Source organism: Hippocampus zosterae, chromosome 1, assembly GCF_025434085.1.
Source record: "Hippocampus zosterae strain Florida chromosome 1, ASM2543408v3, whole genome shotgun sequence".
Taxonomy (NCBI): Eukaryota; Metazoa; Chordata; class Actinopteri; order Syngnathiformes; family Syngnathidae; genus Hippocampus; species Hippocampus zosterae.
The window spans coordinates 23,487,276-23,505,909 of NC_067451.1; the positions used below are offsets into that span (position 1 = coordinate 23,487,276).

Consider the following 18,634-nt stretch of genomic DNA (forward strand, 5'->3'; position numbering starts at 1 on the left):
TTAAACGATCATATTGTGGGCTGCACTTAAGGAGTGAACTTATCTAGACACTATCAACTTATTTAGCCCTCTCTAAATATTCATAAGTATTCAAAAAATATAAGCCTATCAAACAACTGAAATGAATCGAGGTTCTTTTTATTCTTCTGAAGTGCAGCCCTTTCAATTAGAAAATGGGTTTCTACTGCATCGCTATGTCAGTTTGAATATGATTGTTCAGCCCAATTTATGTTTGGGCCTGAAAATAGACCACAGTGACTAAAAAGGACAATGAAATTACACCACTTGGTGACATCGGGGTGTCTTCCATTCCCCTTTTGTATTCCGCAGTGGAAATGTTTCAGTAAAAGTTATCTACGGTCAGTGGCTGGAGGGCCCAGACCGACTGGGTGTCCTCCCAACGTCGAATTCGGGGACCCGTTGACACCATTCTGCAGCTGCTTGGTTTCTTGTTACTGTCAGCTGAAAGTGTATGTGATCCTCCAAGCTCACAACAACAATCTTCAGTCACACTTCCTCTCTCGGCCTGTGCTAAATCCCTCATCCGTTTGTCAAGGACGGTCAAGTGAAGAATCCACAGGTCTCATTTATTAGAGAAGTCAGAACCAGGAAGGCCTCCTCTGCTGGCTTGAACACTATCAGAAAAACTCATCTACATTCATTCATTCATCTTCCGAGCCGCTTGATCCTCACTAGGGTCGCGGGGGGTGCTGGAGCCTATCCCAGCTGTCTTTGGGCAGTAGGCGGGGGACACCCTGAATCGGTTGCCAGCCAATCGCAGGGCACACAAAAACGAACAACCATTCGCACTCGCACCTAGGGACAATTTAGAGTGTTCAATCAGCCTGCCACGCATTTTTTTTTTTTTTGGAATGTGGGAGGAAACCGGAGCACCCGGAGAAAACCCACGCAGGCCCGGGAAGAACATGCAAACTCCACACAGGGAGGCCGGAGCTGGAGTCGAACCCGGTACCTCTGCACTGTGAAGCCGACGTGCTAACCACTGGACTACCGGGCCACCACTCATCTACATTTACAACCTAAATCCTCATGAGTTTCATGAAGTTGTAGTCTTTTTTTCCTAACGAGTCTTCAGAAGCAAGAATGCCAGCAAACAGTCCCCACCAATGTCAAAGAAACCAACAATACATGAGTTAGTAGCTTTAATGCACATCTTGTTAGATACACGTTTTGCTGTGAAACATGTTTTTATCAAACAATTTCCAGCAAATAACAGGGCACAAGCTAGATATCTTAAGTGCGTCAACAGACAATTGCATCAAACGGTATAAGAGCAAAAAGCAGAATTTAATGACACAAAAGGCTGCACATGCAACATGAATGGGTGTGTCTGCGACATTTATTAGTTATGAGGCAGCTTGGTCTGAGTTTTGGTTCTGATTAATTACAAAGGGGGAAAAAAACTTAAAAACATTTTTTTTTAACTGTTTCTAAACATGAGGTAGTATGTTCACCCTAAACTTAGGGTCATGTGTTTGCTTTTCACACAAGGCCTTAAATCAGCGTTTTTTGCTTACCAACTCAAGATGGCTTTTAAAAGGCTCTGTGGCTCATAAAGTGATTCTGAATGAGACAAAATCAATATCAAATAGTTTGTTGTAAAATCAGGCACAAGTATTGTTGATTTGGTTAATCGGCATCGGTCCTATGCGTCTGGATTTCGCTTTTTCAAAACATTGCAAAGTTCAAACTATCTTAAAATACACATTTTGCATTTGTTCTACAATGACAAAATAAGTTTTAAAAAATAGGTTTCCAAAGTTGTTATACATGTGAAAGTATCAGTAACAGCATCGTTTTTTTTCCCAAAGGGAAAATCTAGATATATATAGTTGATATAGTATTAATTTATGCCAAAGGCACACAGAAACCAGAGTACACCGATTAGAAATGTTTTGTACCTCTGAGTGCAGCATGTCCCCCGAGTGCTGAGGTCAATATGAGCTCCACTTTCTAAAATGAGCTCAGCAAATGTGACCTGAGACATAAGAACAATTAGCTTGAACATGAACGTTATACATTCGAGCAACAAGCGATGTGGTATTACGTAGCGAATACAATCGACATTTTACTGTATGAACACAAAGCGCCAGCACAGTGACTCTCGTGGGAAGGACACCCGCCTCGCAGCCGAGAGGTTTTGGGTTCGAATCTGAGTTCTGACTTTCCTGTGGTTAATTTGAACATTCCCACCTCCCGTGCCTGCTTGGCGGTTTGTTCCAGGGACTCGTTTTTTCCCCTTTTTTTCACATTCGGAAAACATGCATATTTTTGTTAAACAGGAAGGATGAATGAACTGGAAGCCCCCTAGTGGCTGAGAGAGGCAATGCTATATAAATCAGGATTATTTGCACATGTTCAATGGTGATTGCGCTAACGGGCTGATTATCTATCCTTTTCACTGAATACAGAGCAGTCAGTTAATTGTAAACAGAATGTCTAAGTGACAATATCATGCTTTGGAGTAATGGTGCGCATGTCGAGCCCTGAATTTTCCCTGGCCTAGTATGCGCGGCTGGCATATACAATACACTACATCTTTACTTATATAACAACAGCTGCAGTTGTAACAAAGCTCTTTAGAGAACATTTAGCATAAAACAACAGAACACATAACATAAAACATTGACAATACAATCGTAATAACAATTCCTGCATATGGCTTTTTGTTTGAAGTGGTTATAAATGGAAAAGGCGATCAGAGATGTCATACGACAATTTTTCATTGGTAGTTATTTCTGAGTGCAAGGGCGCACCTGGCATCCAAAACGCAAGCAATTACTAGATTTTCAGGCACCTCAAAACATTTCATGAAGACAATACAATACATGCTGATTTATATAGCGCTTTCACAACAGTGGCAGCTGTAACAAAGCGCTTTACAAAACAGTTAACATAAAGTAAAATAATAAACACAACACATAACATAAAAGACGCACATTATAAGTGATTGTATCGAATTGTATCGATTTTGTGCAATTGGTCGTTAATCGTATTGTCAAGCTTTCGAGAAATGTAGCTGTCTCTACACAACGAAGTTTGCCATACTGCGTTGAGCTACATCGGTGCTAGACAAACACTGTACTTAATTAAGGCAGCATTATTTTACCCAGATCGAATGGAGTCAAATTAACTTGCCCATTTTTTCTACTTTTGGCCACACATGCTACGCCACAATTATTTTTTTCAGTTAAACACCACTGTATATGATGAACTCTATAAGTTCATTAAACAAACTGTAAATGCCAGCAAAAGCATCACAAAATAAATCAATACTGATGACACTGCACGTTTCTCTATTGAAAGATAGAACCCCCCCTTTCCAACCCCTCCACAACGCACACAGGTGCTGATGTTTTCTTTGTCTCACAGCCAACATGCACCTTGTGATTTGCACCTGCAGTGTAGCTGTAGTTGTGCACCCCCTTAGAAGTTGAGTTTGTCAGAGGTGTAAACACTGGAAAAAGTGGAGTCAGAGGTGAGTGGAAGGTCGGAGAAAAAGCGCAGCCCTTTGAGCTTGAACTTTGGATCAGAGTCCGAGGAGGAACAATCAAATGCCAGGGATGGAGCTGGTGCCACGTTGTGCCCAGTGGAAACAACGGCCTGAGGAGGTTGAAAAACAGCAAATGCACTTGGTAAGTAGAACTAAGGAATACATCTTGGGCCACCATTAGATGTGTTGTTTAATCAACACTCTGCTAAGGCTAACCTGTCAACATAAGCAAAAAAATAAATAAATAAATTTCTGTTTGGGGGTCGGGGGGCGGTGTCTGGAAATGACATCATATCCAACTGTCTACTCACAGAACATATCAAGACTTGAAATTGAAGTGAAGTACTTTGAAGTACCGCACACAACAAATTACTGCATGTTGTGTGGGTGCGTACCTCATGCTGTGTCGGGTTCGAATCAGGATGGATATCCACACTGTTGTAAGCCTGACAGTGAAACAGCATGTTAAGTCACTACTGGAAAAAAAGATATACACTTGCCAGCTACAATTATCTAAAGCATGGGTCTCAAACTCAGGTCCTCGAGGGCCGCTTTTCTGCCCGTTTTCCATCTCTCCCTGCTGCAACACACAGGATTAAAGTGATCAAGATCCGTATCAGGCTCCAGCACAGATTGCTATTGATCAGATCATTTGAATTGGGTGGGTTGCAGCAGGGAGAGAGAGAGAAAACATGCAGGGCAGCGGCCCCTGAGGACAGGCGTGTGGGACCCCTGATCTAAATCGATGCTGCAGATGTCCTGGTTTGTCAAGTAATGTATGTAAATAAGCCAAATGATACTGGGAGTGTATATGTAAGTAATCCAATAATTTGTCCCACGGCAGTATGCCTCTGCAAAGCACAGTCTCCAAAAAAAAAAGGCTCCTGTAGGGTAACTTGATCAACTTCATGCACTTTCAAAGAACTGTCATCGATCGGTTCTTGTAAAAGAACAAAAAAAGATTGTGTACTTTTCTGTCATTCTTCGATTCCCCGGATGCATTGTGGCATGCAATGCTGAATCTTTTTCAGGCATAACGTTGTTATTCATGATGGTTTAAGAGTGTTTATGTTGTCCATAGTTTGTTGAATGTGTCCTAAACTAGTTTGATGTCAGGTTAAATTGATGCCGCATATTGTGAAAACGAAACTGTGATTTGTCTGTGAGACCATTATGTAAAGAAAATCGATGGTTGGAAATGAAAAAAGACATTACAGGTGGCCCGACGGAGGTGGGTGCAGGTGCAGAAGAAGGTCCCCTTGAGAGAACAGGATTCACAGGCTGATAGGAGTAAGTTCCAGGGGGTGGTGCCGCTGAGTAACTTGGTCCTGTGGGTTGATTTGTGCCCTGCGATTTGAAGAAGGAAATGAAAACAATGGTTTTTAATACTTCCGAATGTGATTCTGAGAGAGAGGCCGTTTGAAGGGGCACCTACATGGTAATAGACAGCAGGTGCCGCTGCTGCTGCTTGACTTGTTTGAGGAGTGTTTGTTTTGGGAGCACTCTTTTTGCAACAGCATCTTTTTATGCAGCAACAGCAGATAGCAAAGGCAGCAACAATGGCAGCAAAAAGGATGACATAAACATACGCAGGGGTATGTACTGTGAAAGCAGAGATGACGAGTGAGTTAGAAGCCATAGTAACCGAATCAAGATATATTTCTCAATGGTAAAATGCACTGCGTCTCACCTTCTTCTACCGCCACGTTGCCCACAAACACTAAGTACCCATTGTTGTCCCGGAGCTCATAGATGCCAGAATCTTCTACTTTTACAGAAAGTATTTCTAGGTTCCGGCCCTCCAAGACAAATCGGTCCTCAAAATAGTCATCATTGGTCAAACGTCCAGAGCGCATCACTCTTATAGGATCCGACTCGCCCGTCCTCGGTTTGAAGGTGATGTCCCACGGTTTAAAGCTCACAGGGAATCGCATGGTGAAGTGTGTGCCCTCCTTGGGCTGATAGTTAGTTGTGTACTCTGTGTGGGATAAAACGGATTGTTAAAAACAAGACGTTCAGGATCAGGAGGCCAGGCTTTTTAAACGTCTGGCATTGTTGCTTGGCCAGAAGATTGTCGTCAGCATTTTTTACATATTTACAGGTACAAGTCGTTCCAAATATGCACCTGCATTGACATAGGTGGGGGGAGCGGAAGACATGCTTGGGACAGATCAATAGAGCTCATCTTTGCAAAGTTGTGAAGCGTAACAGTATTGATATTTCACATGAATTTAATCCCACTTGAAACATCAAGCATAAAGTGGACATTTGTGGTGAGAGTATTAATTCTGACATGCAGCATTTCTGACACGTGTCAATAATGTGACATCATCTTTAACAGCGAATAACTACATCAAGGAGTGTTCGTCTCATTAACCCAAAACATTTCTACTTCCTCCCGCCTTGCTCCTTTGTCAAACTTCTCCCTCCTCGATAGAATTTCTGTTGGGAGGTGCTGGTATGTAAACAAAGGAGTGAGGAGCAAAGACCGAGGAATGCAGTTCAAAGAATGAGATGTGCCCAAAGAAGAAGACGGAAAAGAAAACAATGAAGGAGAAGAAGAAGAATCTGACGCCCCCCCCCACAACCCCCCCCCCCCCAAAAAAAAAGAGAAAAAATATTGGAAAAAGTTGAGGCGACAAACTCTGATTTCACCATGACGGCCGCATGGGTAAAATAAAGACAGTGACTGACTAAGGATGACACTTTTGGTTAAGCTTGAAATAACGACGGACTGACAATGGAGGAAAATGTCCTGACACTCTAACCTCTAATTAAAATTAGCAGCGACTGGGATGAGGCTCAAGTCGTTACCTTTCAACCAACTTTGGAGTAGTCTGCTAGCTCCCTCAGTGATGGCGGAAGCAGCGTGTTGTCAAAGAAAGATGTATTTTTGTGCGTTTTCAGCACTTTCTGGGCAATGTGACCAATTATTTTTGTTAAATATCTGCACCACCACATTCCAGCCATAATAGTGTCCTGTTCAGATATTTCCAAAACAAAATACGGACAATCTGGAACAGTCGGCAGCTCTGTATGATCCCACCAATAAAATGTAATGTACCAAAAGTGATTGAATGATGATCCGTGTCATTAGCTACAATTGGAGACCCATATTCCGCACACTATTTCCTATTGTAAGCACAGTTTACAGCTACTCTATCGTGTTGCCTGGCATAAACAAGAACCATTCCACTTCTTGTTCTGTGCCACCAGCTCTCTCAGGTCAAACCAGTTTTCTGAGAAGCCACAAATACACAGATAGTCCTTAGTACAGTCTTTCCAACACTTGCCCTCCTCTAGATTACTTATCAATAGCCATACCAATAACAATATTAGGAAATTCAACCACACAAAAAAAAGCCTTCTACCATTAGAACACACGATAAATCCCTCACAAGTGGTTAAGGATAAACACAGCCGCCAGTGCACATTCAAGAGCTTTACTGAACTAGCAATAATGAAACTAAAACGTAATAAGCACATTCATACAGTAACTGCCACGGCCACAATTGACGCTCAACAACCGCCTACTGGCTAACCTGAGCTAACAACAGCCAACTACACTCTCTTTCGCTGGCACACACGTTACAAACCTGGCCAGGCCCCACCTTGCAAAGCCACGCACATTCAAAATTACAGATACTACATTGTAGAAAGTGAGGATTGCAACCCAATATGGACAAAATTATTACCTGAACCTTACATGGACATTGCGTAGGCGTATTGATATTTACAATAATAAGGCAACGTCAATTATTACTCAATTATTCAATGGGAAAGTAATGTGAGAATAACTGATTGTAAAAATATTCCATAGCTGTAGCTCTAATAAACAGCACTGATCGAGAATGAGGGATCAAGTGTCATCCATGTTTGATTATATTATTTAGAGAAGTGGTATGGAAAATAAATGGATGATTATTTTACACATTTTAGAATGTAAGAGGAAGTCCAAGTAAACTACTGTACCACCTTGACACATGTATCCCAGCACTAAAAGACTGTTAACATCTTGCCATAAACAATTTATTACCAACACTCACCTGTGACTGTAAGTTTTTTCCTTGTCAACAAAGTGTAGTCTTTTTTGCGGAAATTGTAGTAGCCGTTGTCAGCTTGCGTAATGTCTGACATTTCCCAGTAATTTTGCTTCACCTGGCCCCTGGATGCACCACTGGACTGAGTGCGATTCCACAGGATTACTAGGTCGGAGTTGTCAAACGTGGAGAATTCCAGGATTTCTGCATTACTGGGAATATTGACACGATACTGGCTGTGGTAATACCGCTGCACCGCATCAGCACATTCTAGTAACACACAGAGGGAAAATAGTCAGTCTATTTTAAAATATTAAGAAAAACCAAAACTTTTTTTTTTATTTGGAACACCAGTCGAATTTCTCATAGTTGTGGTTCAGCATTTATGAAATTGCAGGGTTTTTCTTTTTTTTTTTGTAGTTTAATTCATTCATAGTCGATCTTTTGTGTACCTTTGAGATCTCTTGCTTTTTTGATGGTCCCTGAATGCACCGTGTATCTAGAGCGAAATTCCATCCATCCATCCATTTTCTGAACCGTTTTATCCTAACAAGGGTCGGGATGGGGGGGGGGGCTATCCCAGTGGTAGGTGGAGGACACTCTGAACGGGTTGCCAGCCAATCGCAGGACACACAGAGACGAACAACCATCTGCGCTCACACCTAGGTACAATTTTGAGTGTTCAATCAGCCTGCCGTGCATGTTTTTGGAATGTGGGAGGAAACCGGAGTACCTGGAGAAAACCCACGCAGAACATGCAAAATCCACACAGGAAGGCCGGAGGGGCCGGGATCAAACCCAAGACCTCTGCACTGTGAGGTCAATGCTCTAACCACTGGACCACCAGTCGATTATGTACCTATATTTGTGCTCGTCTCCCAATGCATCAATTAGCCCGGGTAGACTACATTAATGTAACAAATTTTGCTGTAATCCCCAACATTTACTTTTGTGTGTAAAGGCAAAAAAGTAAGATAAATGATTTCATACTGTTTGTGTAAAATACTACTGCGCATACGGGCTGTTCGGTCACTATCCACCGATGTCAGAGTTTGGTTCGCATTGCCGGCAGTAAATCGGAATCGTTTCCAGTGGGGGTAGGACTCCGCCAAGGCTGCCCTTTGTCGCCAATTCTGTTCATAACCTTTATGGACAGAATTTCTAGGCGCAGCCGAAGCGTTGAGGGGGTCCGTTTTGGGGGCCTCAGTATTGCATCCCTGCTTTTTGCAGATGATGTGGTGCTGTTGGCTCCTTCAAACAGGGCTCTCCAACTCTCACTGGAGCGTTTCGCAGCCGAGTGTGAAGCGGTTGGGATGAAGATTGCACCTGCAAATCTGAAACCATGGTCCTCAGTCGAAAAAGGGTGGAGTGCCCCCTCCGGGTCGGGGAGGAGATCTTGCCCCAGGTGGAGGAGTTCAAGTATCTTGGGGTCTTGTTCACGAGTGGGGGCAGAAGGGAGCGGGAGATCGACAGGCGGATCGGTGCAGCGTCTGCTGTGATGCGGACGTTGTATCGGTCTGTCGTGGTGAAGAAGGAGCTGAGCCAAAGGGCGAAGCTCTCAATTTACCGGTCGATCTACGTTCCAACCCTCACCTATGGTCACGAGCTATGGGTCGTGACCGAAAGAACGAGATCCCGGATACAAGCGGCCGAAATGAGTTTTCTCCGCAGGGTGTCCGGGCTCTCCCTTAGAGATAAGGTGAGAAGCTCGGTCATCCGGGAGGGGCTCAGAGTCGAGCCGCTTCTCCTCCACATCGAGAGGAGCCAGATGAGGTGGCTTGGGCATCTGATTCGGATGCCCCCTGAGCGCCTCCCCGGTGAGGTGTTCCGGTCATGCCCCACCGGGAGGAGACCCTGAGGAAGACCCAGGACACGTTGGAGAGACTATGTCACCCAGCTTGCCTGGGAACGACTCAGGGATCCCCCGGGGAGAGCTGGACGAAGTAACTAGGGAGAGGGAAGTCTGGGCTTCCCTGCTATAGCTGTTGCCCCCGAGACCCGGCCCCGGATAAGCGGTAGATGATGGATGGATGGATGGACTACTGCGCATATTTGTTTACTCATGCATGATGTCAATGCTAATACAGTGCACTCCGCTTAATAGAACACCGCTTAATAGAGCAAAAGGCTCTGGAACCGATTTGCCTAATGCAATTTCCTATAAAGATACTCCGCTTAGTAGAACAGATCTCCGCTTAATAGAACAGGCCGTAAGCAATGAACATTGTAAACTAGTGGTTTTCGAAGTGTAGCTATCGCGATACTGTACCACTATCGCGAGAAAACGCGGTAGTTCTAGCCGTATACAGTAACAGGTAGCACGCGTCACTGCACACATAGACACACGCACGTCACAATGGCTTCAACTTCATTCAAGAGACGAGAGAGAGACGAAGTATAGCTATCGCGATACTGTACCACTATCGCGAGAAAACGCGGTAGTTCTAGCCGTATACAGTTACAGGTAGCACGCGTCACTGCACACATAGACACACGCACGTCACAATGGCTTCAACTTCATTCAAGAGACGAGAGAGAGACGAAGTGTAGCTATCGCGATACTGTACCACTATCGCGAGAAAACGCGGTAGTTCTAGCCGTATACAGTTACAGGTAGCACGCGTCACTCCACAGATAGACACACGCACGTCACAATGGCTTCAACTTCATTCAAGAGACGAGGGCTATCACCTGCGGATAAGAAGGACATACTCAGACGATACGATGCATTGCCGGATTCTCAGAAGGTACGCCCGCGGTTTCCAGGACTTCCCTCTTATCCAGCGCATTGAGAGGGAAGTCAACCGCAAAATTACGGACTCCTGTTTCCAGACAAAAGTAACGAAATTTTTCTCGTGATTTGAGATGTTTGACTGAAGTTGATTAAAGTTGTTGTTTTGTTGTTTGATTAAAGATATGGACGTCCACAGTCGAAATATCTCTTCTAACTCGTCAGCAGGGGTTTTTCTGCGTGCATAACTTGGTCGTCGACGTGTCTAAAGGTGTACCTAATAAAGTGTCTCCGGTTAATAGAAACCCCGCTTAGTAGAACAGAAGCGCTTCGGCCCAATGGTGTTGTATTAAGCGGAGTGCACTGTACTATCGAGGAGCCTCATTTCAATGTGGTTTATGTTTGAAATAATTTATTAACCAAATACAGCAAATATGTAACATGGGATCATGACTGTGCAAGCTAGAAGCATGGTGTTGATGCTTTATGAGCCTCTTAAGAGCTTTACCACCATCTTCTGGCAGCTCGACACAATAACACCACCCTTTTTTTTCTTTTTTGGGGGGCTCAATGAGTAGTGGAGGGACTTAGTCCCTAGCAACAGAGAATGATGAGGCTTCACTGTATTTTCCATTTTACCAGTCAGCGGAACAATGTAATATGATCTTACCTAAAACTTTCAATGTGATCCTATCAAGAAAATAGCTAGATGAAGGTGAGAAGTATCCATTGTCTTTTTCTGTCACGTGTTGCAGAGAAAGACTTCCAAAGGTAACCTTGAAACGTGGATCCATTGCCTGAAAAATTTGACAACACAACTGAAATTTTGGATGAGTAAATGTTTTGTTTTGTTTTTTTTCTAAATGCCAATGTGATCGTTATCATTATTATGACACCAATACATGCACACCTTGCCATTTTCAAACACTAGTCTCCTGCCTTCACCATTCTTCGGAGAGAAGTAAAGCTTCCCACTGAGTCCACGTGGTGAATAATCATAGGGAAAGTGAAAAGTTCCACCATAGCACACTTCATGCTGTGCGGCAAATGACCCTGGAATTGGACACAAAGAACAAAGGAGAGAAAAGTTGAGGATGCACTATTAACATACTGCACTGTAGCAGTGTGCAATATAGACGGAAATTCAATATAGGGTTTGAATTTGCCCAAAGGCATGTTTATTACATCTTACTGTGCATGCCAGTAACACAGCCTAGTAACCTTAATCAGTCCCACATTGGAGAGATTTGCATTGTTACAGCAGGATACAAGAAATAGAAAAAACATCACAACAAAGAAGAGATTTATTAAATAATGAATTGGTAAAATATTTTTACCCCTAATTTTCAATTGGTATATACCATCTACCATTACTATGAAGGGATTGAATTTGTCCATGATCTGAATTTTGGGCCATATTGGCCAGCCCGACTGCACTCTATGCTGGCCATTTGTGTCCACCTTAGTTCACTTGGCGAACTCTTAATAGTAACATTTATTGCCTTCCACTGTCATGGGACATTTTTTTCCACACTAGTAGGACGGCTTTGCCATACTAGCTTGACTGTAGTGCATCTTACTCGTGGATGTTTTAGTGACTAAATAGTCATGTTTTGGTGACTAAATAGTCACTAAAACATCCACGAGGAAGATGAACTTTGACATTTCACTGCAGATGTTAGCAAGGGTCATGGAAGTTGACACACATGATTTGCCTTCGCGTGCCACATAAAATGACGTGGCGGGCCGGATCTGGCCCCGGACCTTCAGTTTGACATCCTTTAGTGCTACTAGCAAGGTCCAGCAGGCTACTATTGCATGACATGTTTGCTAGTTGGGCCAAATAGTGTCACTAGGGCAGTATAGCAATTTACTACTAAAGTTTAATTGCACAAGTACTGATTATTTCTAACATGGATATGAAAGATATTAAATAAATGCTCCAACGGCTTTCCTTAACAGCGTTCATGTGTTATTGCTTGTGCGTAACTGAGCTTTTACTCACCGCAGAGGAAGCATTGAAGCAAAAGGAATGCGAGCAACATGTCCTGTACAAAAACACCACGGCGATATATGCATTGTTGATTATACACAGAACGAAACTTTACGCTTCAACATACAGATTTTTTTTTAGTAACTTAAACTTACCCGGGTATTGATGGTCGATTTCCCCTCCGAACAAGCCGAATTACTGTAATCACAAGGACACATACAAACTGGGCGAGGCTTTTCTCTTGTCGGGGCGTCACTGCTGCGTCTGATGTGCGCACACTGTCGGTTGCCACTCATCGGGACAACATTAGCAAGTTGAGAAGTTCCCTTTATTTAGACTATCTTACAAAGCGCTTCACTGATAGAATGTGTACATTTTTACACATATAAAGGAACTATAAATACAACGTATTACGTTAAAAACATCAATTTAGCAAATCAAAACAAATTTTAAAAAATCTTCAAAAGACTATACAATAATCGCGCTGACACGTGAAATACGCGTATAAGTGATGATCATTATAAGTGCATGTTAAAACAGCCTTAAAAAAGTCCACAGAAGAGGCCATTTTTAGTGGCAACAATATAGGGACTGCAAGGCTCATTTATTTATTTTTTAAACAAATGTTGAAAAATCATTGGGGGCACTTGCACATGTCATGCAATACACGAGGCCAACAAATCGAACCATAAAAAAATCTCTTGACAAAAAAAAAAAAAAAAATATATATATATAATATGGAATAATAAGAACAAGAGTAAGAATAACATAAATCAGAGGTGTAAAACTTGTCTACGAGAGCGGTTCATAATGGTGAGGCCACATAAATCGTAAAGTAAAATATAATCATGAATGGAATAGAAAGCTAAATATTTAACCAGAAGCTGAGTTTCACCGTGTTTGTTTGCGCACTAGGCATGTGGATACAGCACTTTGCACACTTTTTGTCACAGTATGTTATGTATAGGTACCATGTTATATTCATCCATCCATCCATTTTCTGAAACGCTTAATCCTCACTAGGGTCGCGGGGGGTGCTGGAGCCCATCCCAGCCGTCTCCGGGCAGTAGGCGGGGGACACCCTGAATCGGTTGCCAGCCAATCGCAGGGCACACATAGACGAACAACCATCCACGCTCACACTCACACATAGGGACAATTTAGAGTGTTCAATCAGCCTGCCATGCATATTTTCCGATCCAACACATAACTGCAGGGTGTAAAATGCTGGCAGGGAAAGCCTACATGGAACGGCATAACCAGGTGGCTAGCATAGTCTACCGAAACATCTGTGCGGAGTATGGACTGGAAACCCCAAGGTCAAAATGGGAAACACCTCCGAAGGTGGTGGAGAATGACAGAGCGAAGATCCTGTGGGACTTCCAGAACCAGACTGACAAGATGGTAATGGCGAACCAACCAGATATCGTGATCATAGATAAAGGGCAGAGGAAAGCCGTTGTAGTGGATGTAGCGATCCCAAGTGATGGAAACATCAGGAAGAAGGAACATCAGAAACTCGAGAAATACCAAGGGCTCAGAGAGGAGCTGGAGAGAGCCTGGATGTCACGTTGTGCCCGAAGCGATAAAATGATCGCTTCGTGCACAACAAGATAATGAGGTGGATCCCCGAAATAGCAGACAAAGCAAAGGTGGTCCGAGAACAAATGGGTTTTAATACAAAACACAAAATACCCGTCCGGGAGCAACAAACAGAAAACGCTGGTCAAAATCAGGACCAGGAATAAAAGGAAGCAACAGAAAACGCTTGCGAGAAAACGGCAAGGATTATAGTTGGCAACAATAGGAATTAATAAGAGTAGATTTAACGACGCGCAATCACAGCCACAAGGCTACACAGCAATGAATAAATTAAGGCAGTAATCGAGAGAATTGGCTCGGGGTGGAATACTCCGGCAGTAAGTTAACTGCCCGAGCACAAAGATAAACCCTGTGTAATCAGTCCTTAATGGGTGACAGGTGTGTCGGCGGTAGGCAGGAAAAGTCTGCCCCCCTGCTGGCAAACACGGGACGTGACAGTACCCCCCCCTCAACGGACGCCTCCCGGCGGCCTACCCGGCTTGGTCGGATGAGCTGCGTGGAAGTCGCGCAGAAGGGACGGATCAAGGATCCAGGAGCGGGGCACCCATTGACGATCCTCAGGCCCGTAGCCCTCCCAGTCGACCAGATACTGGAATCCCTTACCCCTGCGCCGAGAGTCCAGGATGGCACGAACCGTGTACACCGGGTCACCGTCGACGACCTGCGGAGGGGGGGGCGGAGTGGGAGGCGGAGCCAAGGGACTGGAAACCACTGGTTTGAGCAGGGAAACATGGAACACGGGGTGAACCTTCATGGCGGGCGGCAGCCGGAGCCTGACCGTGACGGGGCTGACGATGGACTCGACCACGAACGGTCCAGTGAATCGGGGCCCCAGTTTCGCGGACGTGCCGGCCAGGCGGAGATCCCTCGTAGCCAACCACACCTCCTGCCCCACCACGTAAGTAGGTGCCGGGCGCCGACGACGGTCCGCGATTTGCTGGTTCCGGGTCGCCGTGCGGGCCAATGCAGCTCGGGCCTCTTTCCATACGCGGTGGGCTCGCTTGAGGTGATGCTGCACAGACGGGACCTCCACCTGTCCTTCCTGGGACGGGAACAGCGGCGGTTGATACCCGTAGGCCGACATGAAGGGGGACCTACCAGTGGCTGAAGAGACGAGGGTGTTGTGTGCGTACTCCACCCACGGTAGGTGGTCGACCCAGGAGGAGGGACTGCGCAGGCATACACAGCGGAGGGCCGCTCCCAGATCCTGGTTGGCACGCTCGGCTTGTCCGTTGGACTGGGGGTGGTATCCCGAGGTCAGACTGACCGTGGCCCCGAGGGATCGGCAGAACCGCTTCCATACGCGGGACACGAACTGGGGCCCCCGATCCGAGACGATGTCCTTCGGGATCCCATGGAGACGGAAGACGTGTTGGACTAGGAGGTCGGCGGTCTCCAGCGCAGACGGCAACTTAGACAGCGGAACAAAATGAACCGCCTTAGAGAACCGGTCCACGATGGTGAGGACGACCGACCGCCCACGGGATGGAGGGAGGCCCGTGACGAAATCCAGGGCGATGTGTGACCAAGGTCGAGGAGGGATGGGCAATGGCTGGAGCAGTCCTGCCGGAGGCCTATGTGAGACCTTGCCGCAGGCGCAGGCGGAGCAGGCATTGACATAGTCCACCACATCCCTCCGAAGCTCCGGCCACCAGAACCGCTGGGTGACGAGATGCACAGTCCGGTTCACCCCAGGATGGCAGGCCACCTTGGACCCGTGCCCCCACTGCAACACCTCCGAGCGCAGAGGTGGGGGTACAAACAACTTCCCTGCGGGGCATCCAGCCGGGACCTGGACACCATCCAGGGCTTCCTGGACCTTCTGTTCGATCTCCCATCTCAACGCCCCCACGATGCACCGGGTTGGGAGGATGGTCTCTGGTGACCGGTCCCTCTCCACGGGGTCGTGGAGACGGGAAAGGGCATCGGGCTTGGTGTTCTTTGAGCCAGGAGAGTATGTGAGGATGAAGTTGAAACGGGTTAAGAATAGTGCCCACCGGGCCTGACGGGGGTTGAGTCTCTTAGCGGAGCGGAGATATTCCAGGTTCTTGTGGTCGGTGTAGACCGTGAACGGTTCCTTAGCCCCCTCGAGCCAGTGGCGCCATTCCTGTAGGGCGACGATTACAGCTAGCAGTTCACGATTGCCCACGTCGTAGTTGGACTCTGCTGTACTGAGTCGACGAGAGAAAAAGGCGCAGGGGTGCAATTTCTGGTCGACCGGGGAACGCTGGGACAGAACGGCCCCGACCCCCGAATCCGAGGCGTCCACCTCTACGACGAACGGGAAGTCCGGGTTAGGATGTTGCAGTACCGGGGGATTTGTGAATGCGGCCTTTAGGCTGGAAAATGCCGACCCCGCAGCCGAATCCCATTTGAATGGGACTTTTGTGGACGTCAGACGGGTCAACGGGAGTACCTTTTGGCTGTAGTTGCGAATAAAACGACGGTAGAAGTTAGCGAACCCCAAGAAGCGTTGCAACTCCTTCCGGTTAGTCGGTGTTGGCCAGTTCGTCACCGCCTCCGTCTTGGTGGGGTCTGCTCTCAGCTTGCCCTGCTCAATTATAAACCCCAGAAAGGAGATGACAGGTACATGGAATTCACACTTCTCTGCCTTGACGAAGAGCTTGTTCTCTAATAAACGCTGCAATACCAGCCTGACGTGTCGCTTGTGTTCTTGAATTGATTGGGAAAAAATTAAAATATCGTCGAGATAGACGAAACAGAAAATGTTCAGCATGTCTCTCAACACGTCGTTGATGAGATTCTGAAAAACGGCGGGGGCATTTGTCAGCCCGAAGGGCATAACCAGATATTCAAAATGGCCGAGCGGGGTCTTAAAAGCAGTCTTCCACTCGTCACCTTTCCGGATGCGAACCAGGTGGTAGGCACTGCGTAAATCTAATTTTGAAAAGACTGTGGCTGACTGTAAAGGGGCGAAGGCGGAGTCTAGCAATGGTAGCGGATACTTATTTTTTACTGTGATGTCGTTCAGACCCCGATAATCCACACACGGTCACAGGGATTTGTCCTTCTTTCCAACAAAGAAAAACCCCGCACCTAACGGCGATCGCGATGGTCTAATTAGACCTGCAGCGAGCGAGCTGTTGATGTATTCCGTCAGTGCCTCGCGCTCGGGTTTAGACACCTGATACAGCCGGGAGGTTGGCAACGGAGCGCCCGCCCGCAGGTCTATGGCGCAATCGTAGGGTCGGTGCGGGGGCAAAGAGCGTGCGCGATCCTTGCTGAACACTTGACGCAAGTCATGATAGCAGTCTGGCACTCCGTCAAGGCAGATAGTTTCGGGGATGTCGTCACCGGCGCGTTCGTGCTGCCCTACGGCTGATCCTAAACAACGTTCATAACAGTTCCGGCTCCAACTCTCTATTGCCGGACGCTCCCAGGAAATTACGGGGTTGTGAGTCCTGAGCCAGGGCAAGCCGAGAATAACCGGAGCGTTACGGCACTGCAATAAATCGAACCGTAGATGCTCAACATGGTTACTGGATAATTTTAGTTTTAGTGGTTCTGTTCTTTGCGTCACGACCCCCAGGAGGCGTCCATCGAGATCACAAACCCGCTTTTTATCGGCCAACTTCTCGACATAACAGCCCAGGTCGGCGGCGAAGTCGGTATCCATAAAACAACCATCAGCCCCCGAGTCTATCAGAGCCCTAACCCGCCGCGACCGGGGCCCCTCAAATATCTCCCCCTCGAGTTCCAGTCTCCCGGTGTGTCCCGGCCGGGAGTCAGTTCGCCGAGGCGTGGGGGACTCTGCGCGGGGTCGGGACTCACAGTTTTTGGAGGGCGAGGATGGGGAATGTTCCGGTCGGCTGGGAGCAGCATGAGGTCCTCGTTGACAGCTGTCAGACCGAGCCCGATCGTTGAATCGGCGCCGTCTCTGCTCCGGTCCAACTTTTTCGCCACCCAGCTGCATCGGCTCCTCCCCGCAGTACGTGGCACACCGGGACGGAGAACGATCACCTCCCCGCTCCCGGTTTCTCTCTCTCAGGCGGTTGTCCAATCGCAGGGAGAGCTCGATTAACTCCTCCAGGTTGGAGCTGTGGTCGCGAGTCGCCAGCTTATCCTTGAGTTCGGTGTTTAATCCACGGCGAAACAGTCCGCACAGCGCCCGGTCGCCGTAGCCACTCTGGGCGGCCAGAATCTGGAACTCGATGGAGTAGTCCGCCACCGATCGCCTCCCCTGGTGGAGTTCAAGTAGCCGGCCCTCAGCCTCTCTGCCCCGCACGGGATGGTGGAACACCCGGCGAAACGCCGCCACGAAGCCGTGGAATGAAGACCGGAGGCTCGGCTTCGCGTCGCTTGTCGCCATCGCCCATGACGCCGCCGGACCTGTCAACAGGCTCATAATATATGCCACCTTCGCGGCGTCAGTAGCATAGAGGTAAGGTTGCTGGTCGAAAACGAGCGAGCACTGGTGGAGGAAGTACCCACACTGCCCGTGCTCACCCCCGTAACGTGGGGGGTGTGGAAGCGAAGGCTCCCTCATCATTGTGGGAAATGATGCGGGTGCCTCAGGGGTGGCAGGACGAATCACGGAGGGAGGTGCTCTCCGTTCCTCCACCCGTACAAGACGGGGTTCGAAATCATCGAACCTGTGAGCCAGCATGGAAACCGCGCTGCTGATTTCCGAAATGGCTTGGCCCTGCTGACTTAACTGTTGCTCTCGGCAGGACAGAACGGAAAAAATCTTTTCTAAGTCTGCGGGATCCATGGTGGCCGGAGTATTCTGTCAC

General features: G+C 46.9%; 1 protein-coding gene across 2 annotated transcripts; it reads right to left on the reverse strand.

The window, feature by feature from the left end:
- Window positions 1-1,148: 1,148 nt before the first annotated feature.
- Window positions 1,149-12,589, reverse strand: LOC127610725 (uncharacterized). 2 transcript variants are annotated; one of them, XM_052081194.1, is made up of 9 exons: window positions 12,434-12,589; window positions 12,291-12,333; window positions 11,196-11,338; window positions 10,956-11,082; window positions 7,561-7,824; window positions 4,950-5,492; window positions 4,730-4,861; window positions 3,910-3,960; window positions 1,149-3,624 (listed from the first exon to the last, which is right to left on the reverse strand). In XM_052081194.1, the coding sequence occupies exons 1-6, from the start codon at window positions 12,572-12,574 to the stop codon at window positions 5,164-5,166; spliced, it is 1,047 nt and encodes a 348-aa protein (XP_051937154.1). In that variant the 5' UTR covers window positions 12,575-12,589; the 3' UTR covers window positions 1,149-3,624; window positions 3,910-3,960; window positions 4,730-4,861; window positions 4,950-5,163. The 2 variants fall into 2 exon arrangements, with proteins under 2 accessions (XP_051937154.1, XP_051937156.1); XM_052081196.1 differs by having other exon boundaries at window positions 3,910-3,987.
- Window positions 12,590-18,634: the final 6,045 nt, after the last annotated feature.